Genomic DNA, 20,191 nt, shown 5'->3' on the forward strand with positions numbered 1-20,191 from the left:
ACTTTAATATATATATATATATATATATATATATATATATATATATATATATATATATAAAATAGACCCATTAGACTCCAAAGCACAGAGATTCTTCAGCTCGGTGCTTCCCTGATATTTGCCTGAAGGAATCTTTTCCAGAAGGCCTGAGCGTCCAGAATGAAATCGAAGGGGATCTGTATTCCGAACCCCATCCTTATCCACTGAAAGATGTAGGTGGTTCCCAAGAGGAAGTTAGTGCGTGAGGAGGAGTGGCGGTGGTGAGCGGGGGTCCGGGGGTAGAAGGCACCAGACGAAGCCCAGGAAGAAAGAAGGGCGTGGATGAGAAGGCCAGGTAAAAAGGAGAAGGTTACTGAGCATCTATCGGGCACTCGCACGTGTTAGATTCTTTCCTCGCAACACCATAAACGAATGGGCATCAGACTTCCAGTTTTTTGCAGAGAAGGAAACAGGTTCCAAGAAGGAAACGTTTTTCCCAAATCGCAGTTACACGGGGGGTGGGGGGCGGCCTCGTCACACAGACCCGGGAGGCGGGGCATGCGGCTGGGGGGTCCCTTGTGGCGCACGGAATGGGAGGCTGACAGCTCGGTGTGGGGAGCAAGGGAGAGGCGGGTGGATTCCGGGAGGAGCGGGAGCCCGGGACAGGCAGGGCTTGAGGGGGTGGTGAAGCTGAAGGGGCGAGGCCATGGGGGCTGGGAACGAAGGGAGGGAGGAGAACCGGGGAGCGGAACCTGGAGGGCGGCAGGGGGCCTGGAGAGCTTCAGGGAGGCCCGGGCGGACCGAGGAAAGGGGCGGGGCCGAGAGAAAAGGGGGCGGGGCTGTGGGAAGGGGCGGGGCAGCTAACCAGGCACTGGTAGGCCAGGGGCGGGGCTTAGAAGAGGACGGGGCGGGGCCTGGAGGAGAATGGGGCGGGGACGAGACGATGAGTGGGCGGGGCCGAGAAGAGGGCGGGGCTGGGACGGGGTGGGGACTCCGGGACCCGAGGCGACTGGACAGGGCGCTGGAAGGCGGTCGGGGGCGGGGCGGGGCGGCGCGGAGGGGGTGGGGCGTGCGGAGGCCCGGACGGCGCCCTCGGAGGACGGTGCGGCCAGCCCAGAGCTGTGTAGTGAGCGCGCCCCGCGCCCCGCGCCCGCAGCCCCGGAGCCCCGCCGCCCTGAGCCCCCGCCCCGCGCCCACCATGCCCGAGCAGCTCAGCGTCGCGGAGTTCCTGGCCGTCACCGTGGAGGACCTCAACTCCCCGGCTGGGGCCGCCGCCTTCGCCGCCAAGATGCCCCGGTGCCGGGGGGCGGCGCTGGTGCGGGAGGAGGTGAGGGGCCGAGGCGGGAGGGGTCCCGGGTCCGGCAGGGTCTCGCCTTGACGTTCACCGGGGTGACGGGAGCTGCATTGGCCCTTACCGCCCCCCAAAACCTTCCCCTTCCCTAGATCTGTGAGAACCGGGTGCATCTCAGACATCCGCGTCCCCACCGTCGAGGCCTTGGGGAGGGCCGGCCGGAGGGATGGTTTGTGGGGGGCCTGGAGGTCACCTCGACGACAGGTCACAGGTCGGGGGTCCTACCCCACCCCCACCCCGTGTTCTTGGCCACCTGCACCATCGCCTGTGCTTGCTCAGCTCCTCGCTGCGTCTGTTTGGGTTTTCATCTTCGGAGCCCCACGGGTTTGGCCCCAAAGTCACTCCTCTTCTGGGAAGCGGGCCTGCCCGCCTCAGTCAGGAACTTTTCCCTGGCTGCAGGCAGGCCCCCTCCCCCTGGCTGCCGGCTCCGAGATTTGGCCGGTGTTTGTGGAATGAATGCAAATGAGAAGGCGCCGGGAGCCGGGGTTCACCTTGGCCAGGCTGTTGGCAAGTTTCTAGTCTCCTCCCCTTTCCCCTCTCCTCTTTGTCTCTCCCAGCACGGCGTCCCAGGCCTTTTCTCTCCCCCTTCCCCGCTGCCCCACCCCATTCCCCTGCTCTCTGGAGTTCACTCCTCTTCTGGGATCTGCTGCACTTCACCGGGCTGCCCCTGCAGGGAATGTTCTAGGGCAGACCCCCTGCAGCTTTGGGCCAGGGGAGGATATGTTTCTGCAGCTCCCTTCCAGAGGATGCCCTGAATTTGGGTGACGTTATGGACCTCACTGTTGCTATCACCTTCCATCCTTCACCGGAAGAGCATTGAGCACCTATTGTGTGGCTGACACCAAGCTCAGTAGTTCATAACGCCCTGGATCCGTGTCTTGGGAGATTTCCTTTCCTTCTCTCCTCTGGCAAGCTGGACCCCCTTCTCAGGGTCTGCGCCTGTCACTCTGAAGCGGGGTGATAGGGGATTTCGGAAAGAGCACCGGCTGTGGGGGAGGCAGGCTGTGTCCAAATCCTGGCCCTGCAGCTTGCCAGCTGTGTGAGCTTGGGCATGTGACCTGATTTGTGTGAACCCCACGCTGGCATCTGTGAAATGGAGATAACAATGTTTACCTGCAGGGCTATGGCATTACGTGAGGCCGTGCATGTGAGGCACGCATCTTGATAGATGGAATCGCGATCTGATTAACCGACGGACCTCTTTACCGACTGACCAGGTCTCTTCTTCTGTCCATTTCTCTCACAGAGCCCAGCCTAGTGCTTTGCACATAGTGGGGGTACACGTTTTAGTTAAAATAAGCAGCCAATCTTTGGCCTCCTTCCTTGGGCAGGACCAGTCGCTCAGAGTCCACCAACTATGACTACGGCTTGTATCTCCCAGGGAGACAGCCGCAGGGCCTCATCCTGAGGAGACAGCGTCCCCTCAGAGTGTCATATTTCCTGACCTGGAAGAATGCAGTGCCTTTGGCACCCGTAGGGCTGTCTCAGTTCGGCCTCTTTATTGGGTTGTTCATTAAAATGTCAAATCAGAGCAAGAGAAGGAAGTGTACTATGGAGCCTTCTCCGGGACAGATATGCCCATTTATGCTGGTGCATCTGGGCCTGCCTGGCTCGGTGTGTGTGTGTGAGCACTTGTGTGTGTGAGGAGGGGAGAGGCTGAAGCAGGCTCTGGTGAGGGTTCAGCTTTGCCCCAATTCAGACGCAACAAAACTCGGTCTCTTTCGCCTTTGGGACTTTGATTTGGTGCACGCGAGGTTTGTTTTTACAGCAGAAAGCCCGTGGCACCCAAGCTTGTCTCTTTCACTGCCCAAAAGGTTAGAATCTGACCTTTGGATTGGACTTGCCAGAGGTTTCCTGTTTGGTTTTCCATTTGTGTTTATATTTACACTAGAGGTCTGGTGCGTGAAATCCGTGCACTTGCGGGGGGTGAGGGTGGTGTCCCTCAGCCTGGCCTGCACCTTCTCACAGTCCAAGGGCTCTTGGGGGATGCCCGACTGCTGGCTTAGGCCTGCTCCCCACTAAGCCCTCAGCCGGATATCCTTAGTGCTGCTGCAGAGGCGGGTAAGGCTCCCGCCATCACCACTGTACTCTCCAGCCATGATCCTGGCTTCTGGCTGAGTGGCAGTCCCCCTGTAAGAGTGCACTGACCATTAGGGGGAAGCTGCTGCATTGAGCGTCTGCCCCCTGGTGGTCAGTGCATGTCATAGCAACCCGTCGTTCAGTGGTTTGGTCGATTTGCATATTAGCCTTTAATTATATAGGATGTAGTTTGAAGCTGGCATTCCCACTCCCCTTTTCTGGCATGACTAACCCACCCCTAGGCTTGAAGAGGTATGAATTTGTGTAAATCAAAATGCAACTGATTTTTTTTTTTTTAATCCTTATTGATTTGAGAGAGAGAAACATCAATATGAGAGAGAGACATCAATCAGTTACACGTCCTGACAGGGGATTGAACCTGAAATATGGGAATGTGCCCTGACTTGGGAATTGAACCCATGAGCTTTCAGTGTATGGGACTATATTTCAGCCAACTGAGCTACGCCATTGATGTTTCTCTCCCATCAATGTTTCTAACTCTCTATCCCTCTCCCTTCCTCTCTGTAAAAAATCAACTGATTCTTAATTCAAGTCTTCCAGTCCCAGTTGGTTTCCTGGGAGTAACTAGGGACTCTGTCCTGGACTTGCAGACCTTTTGCTGAGAAGGACCCTGGGCAGCTCACAGGAATCTAGAATATTAGCCCTGGGGGCCCTTTGCGATAGAGATCACCTAGGAAGGTTCTTACTGGAGATGGGGAAACTGATGACCGCAGAGAGCAAGAGAGTTGTCCAAGCTGCCACAGCTGAGTGAGGGAAGAATTGGCATGTCTACACAAATGTTCTAACCCCTGCTCCTATGCTCTTCAAAGATCAACTGCCTGTCCTCCCTCTGCAACCTCTCTGAACCACGGCTATTTCTCCCTAAAATGGGTCTATTCATGCCTCCTTCTCTGGGTTGCTGAAGGTCTTTGTTTTTTATTGTGAAACTCTGTACAAAAGTGGGAGAGTCTTAAGGCAGATCACCATTCTATCCACCACCTTTCCCTGTTCTGGGGCCCCTTTTACATCCACCGTCTCATTGATATTCACAGTAACACGGATGAAAGTGGGCCCAGGAAGGTTAAGGCAGTTGCCTTGTGTCACATAGTGAGTCTGTGTGATTTTAAGGCCTGACCAATGCTCCATGCCATCTCTATGCTAGGCACCGAGGACCTTACGATACTGCTCTTGTTGGCTGGCTGGTTGGGGAAAGGTAGCCTATCTTAGAGAGATAAGTAGGAACCCTTATCTGAGTGCCCAGAGAAAAGTACAGTCAGTGCCATAGAGGCTGTTAAAATAGGGCAGGGAGAGAGCAGTGAGGACTGGTGCAATCATGGAGAGCTTCCTGGAGGAGGTGACACTTCCAGCTGGGCATTGAAGGATGGAAAAACTCCATGAAGTTGAAGAAGATAAGAGTGAATTTTGAGATTGGTGGGAAGAGAGCGTATTCAGGAACCAAGTAAGCCATTTTGACTAGTGCTGAGAATTCATGCTATATCATGCATCTCAAACTACTAGTGAACTTATATCTCCTAGTAGGTCTCAAATGAAGCCGTTCACCACAAATAGGAGATCTTCAAAGGCTTGTGATATACTGTATGTGTGTGTGTGTGTATATATATATATATATATATATATATATATATATGACTTAATGAAGTTTTTTTCTTTTTTAAAAAATATATTTTATTGAATTTTTACAGAGAGGAGGAGAGAGGGATAGAGAGCTAGAAATGTTATTGAGAGAGAAACATCAACCAGCTGCCTCTTGCACACCCCCTACCGGGGATGTGCCTGCAACCAATGTACATGCCCTTGATCGGAATCGAACCTGGGACCTTTCAGTCCGCAGACCAACGCTCTACCACTGAGCCAAACCAGTTTCGGCTAGACTTAATGAAGTTTTAATTGCACCAAAGGACGTAATAATTTTTAATTTAAAAATTTAAAAACAGCCCTAGTAGGTTTGGCTCAGTGGATAGACTTTTGGCCCACGGACTGAAGGGTCCCAGGTTCGATTCCAGTCAAGTTCGGTTGCAGGCTCAATCGATCCCTGGCTCTTCCTGGGGCACATGCGGAAAGCAACCATTCGATGTGTCTCTCCCACGTCGATGTTCTCTCTCTCTCTGTACCTCCCCCTCCCTCCCATTCTCTCTAAAAATCAATGGAAAAATATCCTTGGTTGAGTATTAACAAAAAAAAATTTTTTTTTAAAAACAACTGAAAAGTGTAAAGTCATCTCTGACCCACGCCTCACAATCCCCAGAGATCATTGCTATGGAATTGCGTGCTTTCCAATGTGTGTCCTCAGAAAACATATTATCAGGGAGGGGCTGGTAGTTAGGGGACATATTTGCCTAAATTGCTATCATGTCTTATACCTCACAGTTTTAAAGTTTATTGGAGTTAAATTTATCTTTTCCTTTGTGATTTTTGCTTCTTTTTGTTGTTGTTGTTTTATTGATTGATTGACTTTAGAGAGAAAGGAAGGGAGAAAGAAAAACATCGATTTGTTGTTCCATTTATTTATGCATCCATTGGTAGGTTTCTGTATGTGCCCTGATTTTTGTATGAAATCTTGGGGTATTGGGATGGCGCTCTAACCAATTGAGCTACATGGCCAGGGCCAACTTTAGCTATTTTGAATCTTGTTCAGAACAGAATTCATTCTTTTTTTTTTTTTTTTTTAATATATTTTATTGATTTTTTACAGAGAGGTAGAGAGGGGGATAGAGAGTCAGAAACATCGATGAGAGAGAAACACCAATCAGCTGCCTCCTGCACACCCCCTACTGGGGATGTGCCTGCAACCAAGGTACATGCCCTTGACCCGAATCGAACTTGGGACCTTTCAGTCCGCAGGCCGACGCTCTATCCACTGAGCCAAACCGTTTTCAGCCAGGCTTCCATTCTTAATTCTTAATATTCTTGTGAATTTTACCTGCTTTGTCTATATTCATTTTACAAAAACAATAAAAATTATGTAATCCTGCCCTCGCTGGTCTGGCTCAGTGGATAGAGCATCAGCCTGTGGACCGAAGGGTCCCAAGTTCGATTCCGCTCAAGGGCATGTACCTTGATTGTGGGAACATCCCCTGTAAGAGGTGTGCAAGAGGCAGCTGATTGATGTTTCTCTCCCATCAATGTTTCGAACTCTCTATCCCTCTCCCTTCCTCTCTGTAAAAAACTAATAAAATATATATATTTTTTAAAAAGTAGACTTCACCAGGGCCTCAGTTGTCAGGAACAAAGGCAGCTGCTTCATCATCCTTTCTGTCTCTGGCCTCTATTTCTTTCTCTCTTTTTTTCAAAATATGTTTTTATTGATTTTTTTAGAGAGAGAGGAAGGAAAAGAGATAGAAACATTGATTGGCTGCCTCTTGCACGCCACATCTACCTTGCCCACCCACCCCCCAGCCCGTAGGGGATTGAGCCAGCAATCTGGGCTTGTGCCCTGACTGGGAATCAAACTGGTGGCCTCTTGGGTTGCTGTTCAACCGCTGAGCTACACCTGCCGGGCTCCTCTGTTTCTGTCTGCATACCTGGGCAGTGCTTTGGATCGCCTGTCATCACACAGGCCCCAAAGGGCATAACCACCTTCTGGGGAGGACAGATACCGTCCGCCCCCACATTCACGTGACCTCACTGGCCCAGCATCCAAAACAAAGGTGATCAAGCCAGTCTTGGGTGCCACATCCCAGTTCTTGGCTGAGCGGTTAATGGCCTGGCTCCGTTCTGGATTGGTTCCAGAAGCCGGGCCCCCACCCTGCTTTCATCAGCAGAGGTCACGGAGACTCAGGACAGGTAAACATGGCACAGAATTCTACCCCGGGAAGCGGTGCACCTCTCAGGGCCAGGGCCCAGAAAGTCCCCCTCCCCCACCTCCACCCCATGGCCGTGGCAATTCTGCTTCGGTTGGCACAACCTAGGACCAGGGAGAGGCCCTGTGCTCATCCTGTTTTGTGCCCACCTAGTTGTCCAGGCGAAGATGAACCCCACTTTGGAAAGCTCACATGTGAGGGAATTAAAAAAGATAGATTAGAGCCGAAACCGGTTTGGCTCAATGGATAGAGCATCGGCTTGGGGACTGAAGGGACCCGGGTTCGATTCCGGTCAAGGGCATGTACCTTGGTTGTGGGCATATCCCCAGTAGGGGGTGTGCAAGAGGCAGCTGGTCAATGACTCTCTTATCGATGTTTCTGGCTCTCTATCTCTCTCCCTTCCTCTCTGTACAAAATCAATAAAATATGTTTAAAAAAAAATTTCTTTAAAAAAAAAAAAAAGATAGGTTGGAGATCTCAGGGGATACAGCAGGAGTTGGAGGGCCTTGAATGTCATAAAGCACGTGGGCTTTTTGTAGAGACCAGTGGACCCAGTCATTTGGAATGGGTTGAAACCGGTCCTGCTGAAGCCAGCATAGTGCCTGGGGACTGTTCCACGCCAGCCCTGTATTAGTCACCGGCTAACACACAGCTCCATTAAAAGAGCTGCAGTCTTTGCCGCATTGAGCTCAGCATTCTGGGAAAGACAAGTGGCAAACAGACAAATCAGTAATTGCACGTTGTGATCAGTGGCAGGAAGGCTCAGCCACTCGGGCAAGGCCTCCCTTTAGGTTTGGTCCTGTGTCCTCATCTCTTCACATCCCAGCCCCTCTCCCCAGGCAATCTCACCCACACCCTTAGCTTCAGTCCTCCCCCCTCTTCATGTTATTTTTTTAAAAACATGTGTGTTTTTTTTAATTGATTTCAGAGAGGAAGGGAGAGGAAAAGAGAGAGAAACATCAAGGATGAGAGAGAATCGCTGAAACCGGTTTGGCTCAGTGGTAGAGCGTCGGTCTGCGGACTGAAGGGTCCCAGGTTCGATTCCGGTCAAGGGCATGTACATTGGTTGTGGGCACATCCCCGGTAGGAGGTGTGCAAGAGGCAGCTGGTCAATGTTTCTCTCTCATCGATGTTTCTAGCTCTCTATCTCTCTCCCTTCCTCTCTGTAAAATATCAATAAAATATATTAAAAAAAAAAAAAAAAAGGATGAGAGAGAATCATTGATTGGGTGCCTCCTGCACGCCCCCCTCTGGGTATGATGATGGTCCCATAAGATTATAATGAAGCTGAAAAATTCCCATTGCTTAGTGACATCATAGCTGTTCTAATGTTGTCACACAGTGCATTCACAATTGCCTACAGTGTTCAGTACAATAACATGCAATGTAGGCCTGTAGCCGAGAAGCAGTATGGTCGACAATATAGCCTAGGTGTGTAGTAGGCTATCCTTATCTAGGTTTGTGTAAGTGCCCTCTATGGTGTTTACACAACGACAGAATCCTCTAACAACCCATTTCACAGAATGTCTACCCACTGTTAAGTGATACATGACTAGTGATATTAAGATTTGTTAATGAAGTACATGTGGGAAGTGGCCAAGAATGGTTCCCAGGCCTCACTGGTTTGTTCAGTGGATAGAGCGTTGGCCTGTGGACTGAAGGGTCCCAGGTTTGATTTTGGTCAAGGGCATGTACCTTGGTTTCGGGCACGTCCCCAGTACGGAGTGTGCAGGTCGATGTTTCTCTCTCATCGATGTTTCTGACTCTCTCTCCCTCTCCCTTCCTCTCTGTAAAAAAAAGCAATAAAATATATTTAAAAAAAATAAAAAAGAATGGTTCCCAAATTCCTAATGGGGGAGTGCCATTCACCCTTCTTAGGAAGGGGAAATCTGGGAGAGGGACAGGCTTCAGGGAAAGTCAAGAATTCTGTTTGTACATCTTATAGGACTTGGAGACATCCAACTAGAAATGTCAGGAAGGCACTTGGATACACGAGTTTGGAGATCAAAGGAGTGGACGGAGATACACATTTGAGAGCTGTCAGCATTGAGATACTGAGTTTCAAACTCTGAGTATGAATCACCTGGCATCACTCCCAGGGAGTCCAGTTCGGTAGCTGTATCTTACTTGGGCTTCTTATTGCAAGTAACAGAAACCGACCTGAGCTGACTTAAACAGAAAAGGAATTCATTGAGAGGGAATATTCAGCAGTTTGCAGAGTTTCTGGGAAGCTGGCGACTGGGGTAAGGCATCAGGCAGGATCTCAGCCAAAATCACTCCACGGAACCAGTTTGGCCAGGATGCAGCCACTGCACACTAAATGTCACAGCTTGCACTGTCACCGTCCCCTGCAGACTGGGCGCCCTCACTGCTGTTGCCACCAGCGTGAGAATGGATCTTCTACTCTCTCTGCTCCTAATTCAGTTTGTAGCGAGTGCCTCTTACTGGCCAAGCCTAGCTCACGCACCTGTACCCTAGCTGCAAGAGAGGCTGGAAAACCAGGAATTTGATCTTATTAGCTCTCATAGGAGGCAAACTCAGCCAAGACTTGTGCAGGAAGTGATTTCCCATATTGGAAAAAAAAAAAAAAAAAGAAAAAGAAAGAAAGAAAAAAAAAAAAGAGGGAAGGAGGTAAATATCCTTGGCAGGTTTGCCAGCATGCAGGAGGGTATCAGGGAATCTGCATTTTCACCAGAACCACAGGAGATGCTCAGGCAGGCCGTCCATGAGCCACATATGCATGCGTTGAATTAGCTGGTGTTTAAAGCTGTGAGAACGGATGAGATCATCCAGGGAGAGGAATGAAGAGGGCCCAGGCCCAAGCTCTGGGGAGCTCCAGTGCTGAGAGGTCTGGATGGGAAGAGGAGTTCATAAAAGAGACTGAGAAGAAGGAGCTGCCAGTGAGGGAGGAGGGAAATCAAGAGAGTACGGTGCCTCAGAAGCCAGGAGAGGGGTGTTGTGATGAGGCAGCTGTCACAGGCTGCCTCCGTGTCCAGAAATAAAAGAAAATGACAGACATGACCCCTGGCTTTGACAACACGGAGGTCATCCGTGACCTTAAGAACAGATTTAGTGCTTTTTCCCCTCCACACAGGCCTGGACTGATTTCAGGAGGGGGCAGATGAGAAGTTCCCCCCACACAGGGACCAGAGACATGGATGGCCGTCATGAACCTGGGCCAGAGGGCTTTTCCAGGATGGACTTAGGACCCCGCTCTGCTGAGCCCAGCCTCTTCCCATACCAGGCTGGCCCTCACAAGGGCAGAGAGTCTCCCCGGAGTTGTCAGCCTTGAGCTCAGTGTCCCAAAGTCTCCCTGCCTCCACCCCGTCCTCAAATTTCTGTCTTCGGTGCTTAATTCCTTGTCTGGTGTTGAGGTGTTTCTGGCATCGAGATGATGTAGGCAGGTTTGGGAGCTTGAAGTCAGAGCAGAAGGAAAATGCTTTCCCCCAAAGGCAGGCCTCGGGGACACTCCGGGTTCACCTCAGACCACTGCAGTCAAGTGAGTTTGGCACTAACGTGAGCGATAATATTTTTGCTGGTCTCGGGTCTTGCCTTCAATTTGTAAAAGGAAAAGAAAAAAAGCAACATCTGAGAAGCACAATAAAACATCTGCCCGTATAGTCCTCAGACAGTTATTGTGGGAAGTTTTCCTTTGATGCGCATGGGGCAGCGAGGCCCACAGAGGCACAGTGACTTCTCGGAGACCCAAGGGCAGGGCTCTGGGCTGTGTTTGTGGGGGGAGCTTTGTGATTGGGCCTCACTGCAGAGGGGATGGGAGCCGAGCTGAAAACAGCTGCTGGAGGCTCTCTAACTCAGCTGGTGTTTGACCTTGACTGCTTTTAAGAACTTCAGGCTCCACCCAGATCGACTGAATCAAAATCTCCCCCGGGTGAGAGGCCTGGACAAATAAGCAGTTCAAAAGTTCCCCAGGCAACACCGAGGAGCAGAGTGAAAGCTATTGTGAGCGATTGCCTGCCCACTCAAGGTTAGTAACCCAATGAAATCCATTTATTGAGCCCCCTGTGTACAAAGGTAGGTTCTGAGGGCTTTGAGGTGATAGGCAAGGATATCAATCATCCATGAAAAGACAACCCACAACATATAGGCTAGTGGCCGAGGTCTCTGGACATAGCACAGAAATAGTATATATTCTATATATATATTGATTTCGGAGATGAAGGGAGAGGGAGAGAAAGATAGAAACATCAATAATGAGAATCATTGCCGAAACCGGTTTGGCTCAGTGGTAGAGCGTCGGTCTGCGGACTGAAGGGTCCCGGGTTCGATTCCAGTCAAGGGCATGTACCTTGGTTGCGGGCACATCCCTGGTGGGGGATATGCAAGAGGCAGCTGGTCGATGTTACTCTCCCATCGATGTTTCTGGTTCTCTATCTCTCTCCCCTCCTCTCTGTAAAAAAATCAATAAAATATATTTAAAAAAATAATAATAATGAGAATCATTGACCAGCTGCCTCCTGAATGCCCCCTACTGGAGATCGAGCCTGCAATGCGGGCATGTGCCCTGACCAGGAATGGAACCGTGACCCCCTGGTTCATAGGTTGATGCTCAACCACTGAGCTACATTGGCCGGGCACTATGTGGCCTTTTGTATCTGACTTCTTTCAGTTAGCATGGTATCTCCAAGGTTCTCCCATGCCATCTGGATTGCTTTGAAAGCATTAAGAACAGGAGTGGCAAACACCAGGCAGTGTTGTAAGCATTTCCCATATATTGATTCTTATCATCCTCATCAGGAAACAAAGGCACAGAGAGATAAAATAACTCAGTAAGCAGGTTTGCCAGATAACGTACAGGATGCCTACGCAATATTTGGGGCATATTTATACTAAAAACTTATTCACTGATTATCTGAAATGCAAATATATATATTTTTTTAACACATGCCCTGTGTTTATTTTTGCTAAATCTGACAACTCCACTGGCAGGATTTGGACTTGGCAGTCGGAAGCACTTGGGAGTGCTTCACCTCACTCCTCTGGTGCTGCCTGGCTGCTCCTCCCCCTCCCCGGGGGCTTTGATTTAACAGGTCTGAAATGAGACTTCCACATCCCGACTTTTTAAGTGCCCCAGGCAATTCCTCTGGGCAGCCTGGGGGTGTGTGACTCAGCGCCCAGGGAATACGGAGATATCTGCTGGGCAGGATAGCTGCCCTGCTGACCTTCCTGTATGCCCAGTGCTGGGCTAGGTGCTTATACATGCCGGCTCACACCCCTTTAAGGTAGGCCTGAATGTTATCATCCCATGTGACAGGTGGGGAAACGGGGGCTCAGACAAATGTATTTTATTGAAATTGTTGTGTGAGGCTGCAGTTAGGTGTTACCTATGCCGCCATCTTGGATTCTCTCCGGGGGGCTCAGACAAACGAAGTCCCTTGTCTCAGGTCACAGGTGAAGAGAACCAGAATTTGGACCTCAGAACAGTGTGATGTAAAAGCTGGAGTCCTTCATGCCCACTGTCTCTTCTGTGTGTCCGTGGGCCCTTGCTAATATCCACTCATTCATTCACTCATGCATCCATCCCACAAACACTTATGGCTGCTCCCCCACGGTCCCAGGGATGCTGTGGATGCAAAAGCCAGTGAGCCAATGCCTGGCATTCTGGAGCTTTTAGAAGTCAGGCAGGTGGGGTAAATAAGGGCTGTGAGTGCCCTGGTACAAAGGGGCACAGGGTGGCATACAGGCGGGAGGGTGGGTTCTGGAGGGGTCAGTTCTGTGTGGTAGGGACGGAGTAACCCGTACGCTGAGTCAGGAAAGATGGGAGTGTTTACTGGGCAGAATGGGATAGGGCCCTCCAGGCCACAGGAGCAACACGAGGAAAGGCCTGGCAAACTGCAGAAATTGCAGAAAGTTGGACAGGCCTGGGGTTTAAGGATTAGTGATGGATATCAAGTCCAAGTGGGGGGCAGGGAGGGACTCATCCAGGCCTACAGGGGGGCCCAGGGGACGGGGAGTCATAGGACCCTTGGCCGCTCTGTCCAGGGCTGCTGGCGGGCTCTCCCCAGGGCTGGGTGGAATTCAGGGCCCGAGGCCAGGCTGGGGTCGCACCAGACTCTTCGGCGGTCTGTCTGCAGAGTTCTTGCTCTCTTAGCTCATCGCGGCTGAGCTGTCTCCCGAGGAAAGTCCCAGCCAGGAAACTTGGGGTTTGCAGAGGCCTCCGCATATGGTGAGGGTGAGGCTCCCTTCCTGCACCCTCTCCGTCCCCTCTTCCCACCACCCCGCAAGGGGCAACTGGTGGGCTGAGCTGGCAAGACCGCAGGGGTTCCCGGGCTGGGGAGAAGTCCGAGGGCCCCACCGAGGGGCACATGGGCGGCCGAGGGCTCCAGCAGCGCAGGAAGGAAAGCAGCGAGAGGCGGAGGGATTCTGAAATAATAGCTGTGAGAGCAGGCGGGAGCCTTCCTTGTTCCCACCCAACCCCTTCGTTCCAGAGGAGGAGTCGGGCCGGGAGGGAAGGAGACTGGCGGGGCCACACCAGAGGCTGGGGCTGGCCTGGGTCCCGCTCCCGGGCCTCCAGGCCTTGCAGTTGGGCAGGGCTGGCGGTCCTTCCACACGGGGGATGCTAAGGCGGCTGGAGAGAGCCCTGCTCTCCTCTGGCTCCTCCTGACCGCCCAGCCTGGACTCTCAGGTGCTGGGTGTAGGGTAAGGTGACCAGACGTCCCACTTTTGGCGGGACAGTCCTGATTTTTAACAATTTGTCCTCCCTCCCGCGGCGTTTTTAAAACAGTCCCGATTTCCGCCGAAACTGGTTTGGCTCAGTGGATAGAGCATCGGTCTGTGGACTCAAGGGTCCCAGGTTCAACTCCGGTCAAGGGCATGTACCTTGGTTGCAGGCACATCCCCAGTGGGGGGTGTGCAGGAGGCAGCTGGTTGATGATTCTCTCTCATCGATGTTTTTAAAACAGTCCCGATTTCCAATTGTAAAAATGCCACGGGACGCGGGACAAATTGTTAAGAATCGGGACGTCTGATCACCGTAGTGTAGGGGCCTGTCCACATGAAAACCCCCTGGAGACTCACTCCCGGGGGCGGCTGAGTTGGAGCAGCCTGGCAGGTCTGATGAACCTGGACTCTCAGTCCCGGAGCCTTGACCCTGAAGGGTATTGAGAGTTCATGTTCGTCAGCTCTAAAATGGAGAAACTGAGGCACGGGAGAGAGGGACTTGCTCAGAGGGGCTAATGGCAGCGGCAGGCCTAAAATGTAGCAGCCCTCTTCTCTCACAATGCCTCTGCATTGCCTCTCAGGATGCCCAGCGGCCACCGTTAGACAAGATAGAGCTAATCTCACCTCCACAGCTGTCCTGTCACAGTAACGGGCTCCGGGAGGTGGGCTTGACCTCAGGGTTTGCTCTAGGGCGGTGTTTCCCAAACTTTTGACATAGGCGTACCCCTTCTATAATTTTCGTAACGCTGAGTACCCCTCGTACTCATGAGAACGTAGAATTAGGCGCAGCTAAGCACGGTGCAGTGCATATCCCCACCAAACTCTTCCCGTCCCCCTGGGGGTACGCGTACCACACTTTGGGGAAACACTGCTCTAGCGTGACAGTGAGGGAGGGCTCTGGAGGCAGAGAGCTCTATGCTTCCGAGAGCTAACCTTCGTGACCTGGAGCCAGTTGCCTAGGCTACCCCAGCCTCAGTTTCCCCCTCTGTAAAAGGGGGAGGATAATGACTACCTCGCAGGGTTATTGGGAGGAAGAAGGGAGGGGCCTGCCCCAAAGCCGGCACTGGGCACGTGGGCGGGGGTTGGGTTCCTGTTTGTAAGTGGACTCACCCTGAGAGCTTGGAATCGAGTCCTTCCTGTTGGGTGATGTGGGCTGGGCTGGGCTGGGCCGGGCCGGGCTGGGCTGGGCTCCCATCGCCCTGCCATGCCTGGCAGACAGGGGCACCCCCTTTCTCCCACTTAGACAAGAGTCCCCACAGTTGATCTTGGTACCACAAGAATTTATCAGGTCCCTCCTCTCGTCTAGAACCTCCAGGAGCTCCGGAGCACGGGGAGCGGGGGGGGGGGGGGGGGGGGTGGAGGGGGTAATCATGTAGAGGTTTTGGTTAAAACCTTGGACTCCAAAGATTAGCACCCTGGTTTTGAGTCTAGGTTCCACTACTTGCTAGTTGTGCGAGCCTGGGCACAGGCCTCAGCTTCCCTGGCCTCAGTTTCCTCCTCCGTAAAGCCTCCCGGGGTTGTTGGCAGGATGACTAGTCCGTGCAGTACTAGAAAGCGTGTTGCGTACTGAGAGAAGCCTGGCACGCGGTAGAGATGACATAGAAGTATCTGTGCAGCTCTCTGTGCGCGTGGTCTCCCAGCGGGCATTGGGCCCCGCTGAGCCTCACCGCTCACCATCACCCCACAGGCCCTGGCTGCTCCCCGAAGGTGCCAAGCCTCCCACCCAGGGACTTTGCAGAGGCATCTCCCCTCTTAGAGTCCTCTTCCCCGTCCTACTCTGCTTTATCCGTGTCTCCTCATTCTCCCAGGGTGGGGTGGGCACTCCTCCTCTGTGCCCCACACCGGTTCTCTCCAGTCCCAGGTTCCCAAGGCCGCCTCAGCCCTTAGCAAGCGTCTCCTTGCCTCCGTGTGAGCACCTTCAGGGCAGTGCCCTGGCATCCCTCTCTCCCCAGCCCCTGCTCATGGTGTGTGTGAACGAGCTCCTACTATGTGCCAGTGACTCTGTTAGAGACGTGACTCTGTCCCACTGGGGGGAGAGGAGCCGGTTTGCAGAGTTGGATGCTGGGCACGGAGAAGGGAGTGGACCTGCGCTGGGATTGCCCGGAGGTGGGATGCTACCAAATACTTCTCAGCCCCACCCTTTCCCCTCCTTGATGGCCACCCAGGAAGGGCCCGGTGGGGCTCCCTGCATTTCTCTGGATCTGGTGGTTGGGCCGGTAGGTGAGAAAAAGCAAACTCAGAGCATGGCATGAATAGGACACTTCATGTTTGCATGGGCTACAGGCATTCGTTATGTGATTGGTTCTCAGTGGGGGCGGGCGGGGGCTGCAGCCACGGTCATTCCCATTTTGCAGGTGCAGATTTGCCTGGAAAGGCTGGGACCCACTCGGGGTCTCAGAGCTAGTGAGGAACTGGGTCTGGAATAGTACCCACGTCTCCTCACTCTACATCCCGTATCCTGTGCTCTTTGTATGGAGGCCACGGAGCTTACGGCCACCTTTAGCCAGGAGATCCGTCTTTTTTTTTTTTTTTTTAATATATTTTATTGATTTTTGTATAGAGAGGAAGGGAGAGAGATAATTAGAAACATCGATGAGAGTCATCAATCAGCTGCCTCTTGCACACCCCCTACTGCCCACAACCAAGGTACATGCCCTTGACCGGAATCGAACCGGGGACCTTTCATTCCCCAAGCTGACGCTCTATCCATTGAGCCAAACCGGTTTCGGCAGGAGATCCGTCTTACCCCCTGCCTGTCTCCCCTCCCTGTCCCTTGCCCCCCATTGGTCATGGGCCCCCAGCTCTCAGGGTGACTTCTCCAAAACCCGCTCTCCCATCCCATTCCTCTGTTGAAAGCCAGGCCCAGCCCGCTGCCCATGGAAAGGGGCAGGATCACTAAGGTGTCGACAATGAGACTCAGGTAACTTAGTGCAGTGGTTCCCAACTGAACCTCCTGTCTTCTTTTAAGTTAGTATTGTGGAAAATGTCAAACATTCACAAAAGTAGACTCACCCAGTTTCAATGATTAATAATTTGCCAATCTTAGATTTTCATCTACTATCTCTAACTTTTTTCTGGTGATGGAGAATTTAGAATATTCAGAACAGAACGATGAAACCACCCCCACCACTTACCTGTAACCCAGTCCTGCCTTCTCCACATCCCCGCCTGCTTCCCTCACCCTCATCTTGTTTTGAAGCAAATTCCAAACATCATATCATTTCATCCTTAAATATTTCCTTGTCAATCTGTAGGCAGTAAAGGTCTTCTTCTTCTTTTGTTTACATAAATACAATACCATTATTGCACCCCAAAATATTAACAGTAATCCCTAAATCACCAATTACCCAGTTTTCAGGTGTCCAGCCATCTCATCATTGTAATGTCAGTTTATTTTCAAGTCAGACCCATGTATGTCCCCTTGTTGATGTGTGTTTTAAGCCTCTAAAGTGTCCCACTCCATCATTTGTGCTCTTGTTTTCTGCGGTCCACATGTTAAAGAATCGCGGGGGCTTGTCTCGTGGTTTCATACAGTCTGTGCTTGCTGTGTCCCATAACGTGTCTCCATCTCCTGCCCTTCCCATAAATTGGTAGTTGAATGTGGAAATGAGAAACCACGGGTTGTTTTTTTTTTTTTTTGCATTCAACATATCATTTCATTAAATGTTCTTTTAGTTTGCTTGTTGAAATATCATTTTAATTTTCACATTGAACATGTCCATACAACTTAATCCTCTTGTAGACATCAGAGTCAAAGATCAAAAGAGCCGGTATTCCGCCACCTCATGGGAGGACCCCTCTTTTTTAAAATTGCTTTGAGAGAGAGAGGAAGGGAGAGAGAGAAACATTGATTGGTTGTCTCCCGAACGCACCCCAACCCCGGAGACTGAACTTGCAACCTGGGCATGTGCCCTGACCGGGAATGGAACCTGCGACTTCTCAGTCCGTGGGAAGATGCTCAGCCAACTGAGCCACACTGGCCAGGGCAGGACCCCTTTTTAATGTCAAAGTTTCCTGGACTTTTCTTCAGCAGTTGTACTTTTATTTCAGAGAGGAAGGAAGAGAGAGAAAGAGATAGAAACATCAATGATGAGAGAGAATAATTGATTTGCTGCCTCCTGTATGCTCCCTATTGGGGATCAGGTCCACAAACCGGGCATGTGCTCTGACTGGGAATCTAATCATGACCTCCTGGTTCATATGTTGACACTCAACCACTGAACCATACTGGCCAGGCTCAACAGTTGTACTTTTAGTATTGATTAAGAAATGGAAAAGGACAGCTTAGTGGTGTGGCTCAGTTGGTTGGAGCATCATCCTGTACACCAAAGGGTCACGGGTTTGATTCCCAGTCAAGGCTCATACCCAGGTTATGATTTGAGGAACCAATAGATGTTTCTCTCTCTCTCCCTCTCCCTCTAAAACCAATAAAAACACATCCCTGTGTGAAGATTTTTAAAAAACAAAGAAAGAAAAGGAGCCCTGGCCGTTGGTTGGAGCATCCTTCTGTGCACTAAAAGGTGGCGGGCTTAATTCCGCCACCTTTTAGTGCACAGTAGGTGTGGAAGGCAGCCGATAATTGTTTCTCTCTCGCTCTCTCCCTTCCTCTCTCTCTGAGATCAATTCTGTAAGAGCGGCTTCTTAGGGCCCTGGTAGTAACTCCATGGATCTCCGGTGCCTGGGCCCACAGACTGCTAATGAGCCAGGGAGTTACAGTCTAATAGTTTTAGTCCCAGGTCCATCTCTGCCACTTTCTGTCTGTGTGAGCTCAGGCAATTTTCTTTCCCTCTCTGGGCCTCTCTAACTCATCAGCCAGATGGGGACAAAAGCAATGACAACCTCCTTGGGATGCTGTGAGTCTTAAAGAATGGGTGTCAGACTGCTTTACAAGCCGTGAAGCTCTGTACAAGATTGGGCATGTATTCCTTTTTAGTGTGTTTGCACATCCAGTGAGACCTGGGGCAAGAAACTCAACTGAGCCTTCGTTTTGCAGCCTGTAAAATGAGGAAGTGGTGTTAGATCATCTCTAATATTCCGTGACTTCAACTCTCAAGGAACAACATCATGGTCCAGAGCAAAGATAACGGTCTCATCTCCTGTGCCAATTCCAGTGTGATAGGTAGAGCAGTCTTAGCAGAACGCGGAACAAACCCCAGGGCCAGTGGGAAAAAAACTGTGATTGATTAATGATTGCTGTAATGGCCATGGGATGCCACAAACGTGGTGCCTAAGTCTTATAATAGTCCAAAGGAGTGAATTTCTAATGGTGGAATTCAATCTGCAGCTCCCAAGGCCTTAGCTTTAGCAGCTCTGCCCTCCTTGGCTGGGTCACCATGGTAACTACAGCTGGCTCTGAGCGATCACAGGAATGAAGAATGGGTCCTATTGATGAATCCTGATGGCGGGGGGTGGAGGGGGGGCATGCATGTGGCCTTTCCTAGCAGGACAGCTGGGCATGGCCATGGTGCTGCCATCTGTGGTCTTTTGCCTGCAGAGAAGACAAACCGGAGAGCCAGAGCAGTGTGTGCGTGTGCGTGTGTCTGTGTGTGTGTGTGTGTGCGCATGTGTGCATGGTTTGGGTGGAGTGGGGCAGTGCCACCAGCTGGAATTCAGGCTTTGTCTAGGACCAGCCAGGCAAGGCTGTCAGAAGGCCTCCAGTTGGTTTTCCAAGTCCAGACATGTCCCTGAGGCTCTGTGTTTTACCTGTCTTTGTCCAATGCCTGCCCAGGCTCTTGCGTGGAGCCATGGACTCTTAGCTTTGAGAGGAATCTAAGTGGTGGTCAATACTAATCCCAAATCCAGTGCCTGAATCACTCTCCGGCACCTGAAGTCCTCCAATACTCCAAGTGATGGGAAGCTTGCTCGTCCCCAGGGATCATTTATTTTTTCTTCTTAGGATCTTCTTCCTCTGGTTGAGCTGAAATCTGTTTTTATCTCCCCAACTTCCACCTCACAGTCCTGGCAATCATCCCCAGGGCCAACCTGAACAGATCTGTGTTCTCTTTGGTAGCATAGCCCTTGGAGTATTTGTAGCTGGGGCCCCACCACTGTTATGAACTTTACTTTCTTTGGATGGTTCATTCTCTCTCTCTCTCTCTCTCTCTCTCTCTCTCTCTCTCTCTCTCTCTCTCTCTCTCCCTTCCTCCCTCCCTCCCTCCCTCCCTCCTTTCCTCCCTTCCTCCCTTCCTCCCTCCCCATTTTTTCCTCCCCAAAGTTTGAAAGGATGGTGAGAGGATATGTAGAGGTGATGCAGTTGAGTTGGGGTTCTGGTTCAAAGCAGGTC

At 51.3% G+C, this 20,191-nt stretch overlaps 1 protein-coding gene and 1 long non-coding RNA gene across 2 annotated transcripts in view; one reads left to right on the forward strand and one right to left on the reverse strand.

The window, feature by feature from the left end:
- Positions 1-1,033: 1,033 nt before the first annotated feature.
- ASAP3 (ArfGAP with SH3 domain, ankyrin repeat and PH domain 3) overlaps positions 1,034-20,191 on the forward strand; it is a 47,646-nt gene continuing 28,488 nt past the window's right edge. Inside the window, 1 exon segment of the mRNA XM_084874908.1 lies at positions 1,034-1,306. Coding sequence (XP_084731034.1) covers positions 1,178-1,306 — 129 coding nt within the window. The 5' untranslated portion in view covers positions 1,034-1,177.
- LOC311618038 lies at positions 5,069-16,614 on the reverse strand. The gene is made up of 2 exons (XR_014794215.1): positions 16,541-16,614; positions 5,069-5,203 (listed from the first exon to the last, which is right to left on the reverse strand). It is a non-coding gene; the product is annotated as an uncharacterized lncRNA (long non-coding RNA).

The sequence above is a fragment of the Pipistrellus hanaki genome, assembly GCF_964339955.1.
Source record: "Pipistrellus hanaki genome assembly, chromosome: 2".
In the NCBI taxonomy this organism is placed as follows: Eukaryota; Metazoa; Chordata; class Mammalia; order Chiroptera; family Vespertilionidae; genus Pipistrellus; species Pipistrellus hanaki.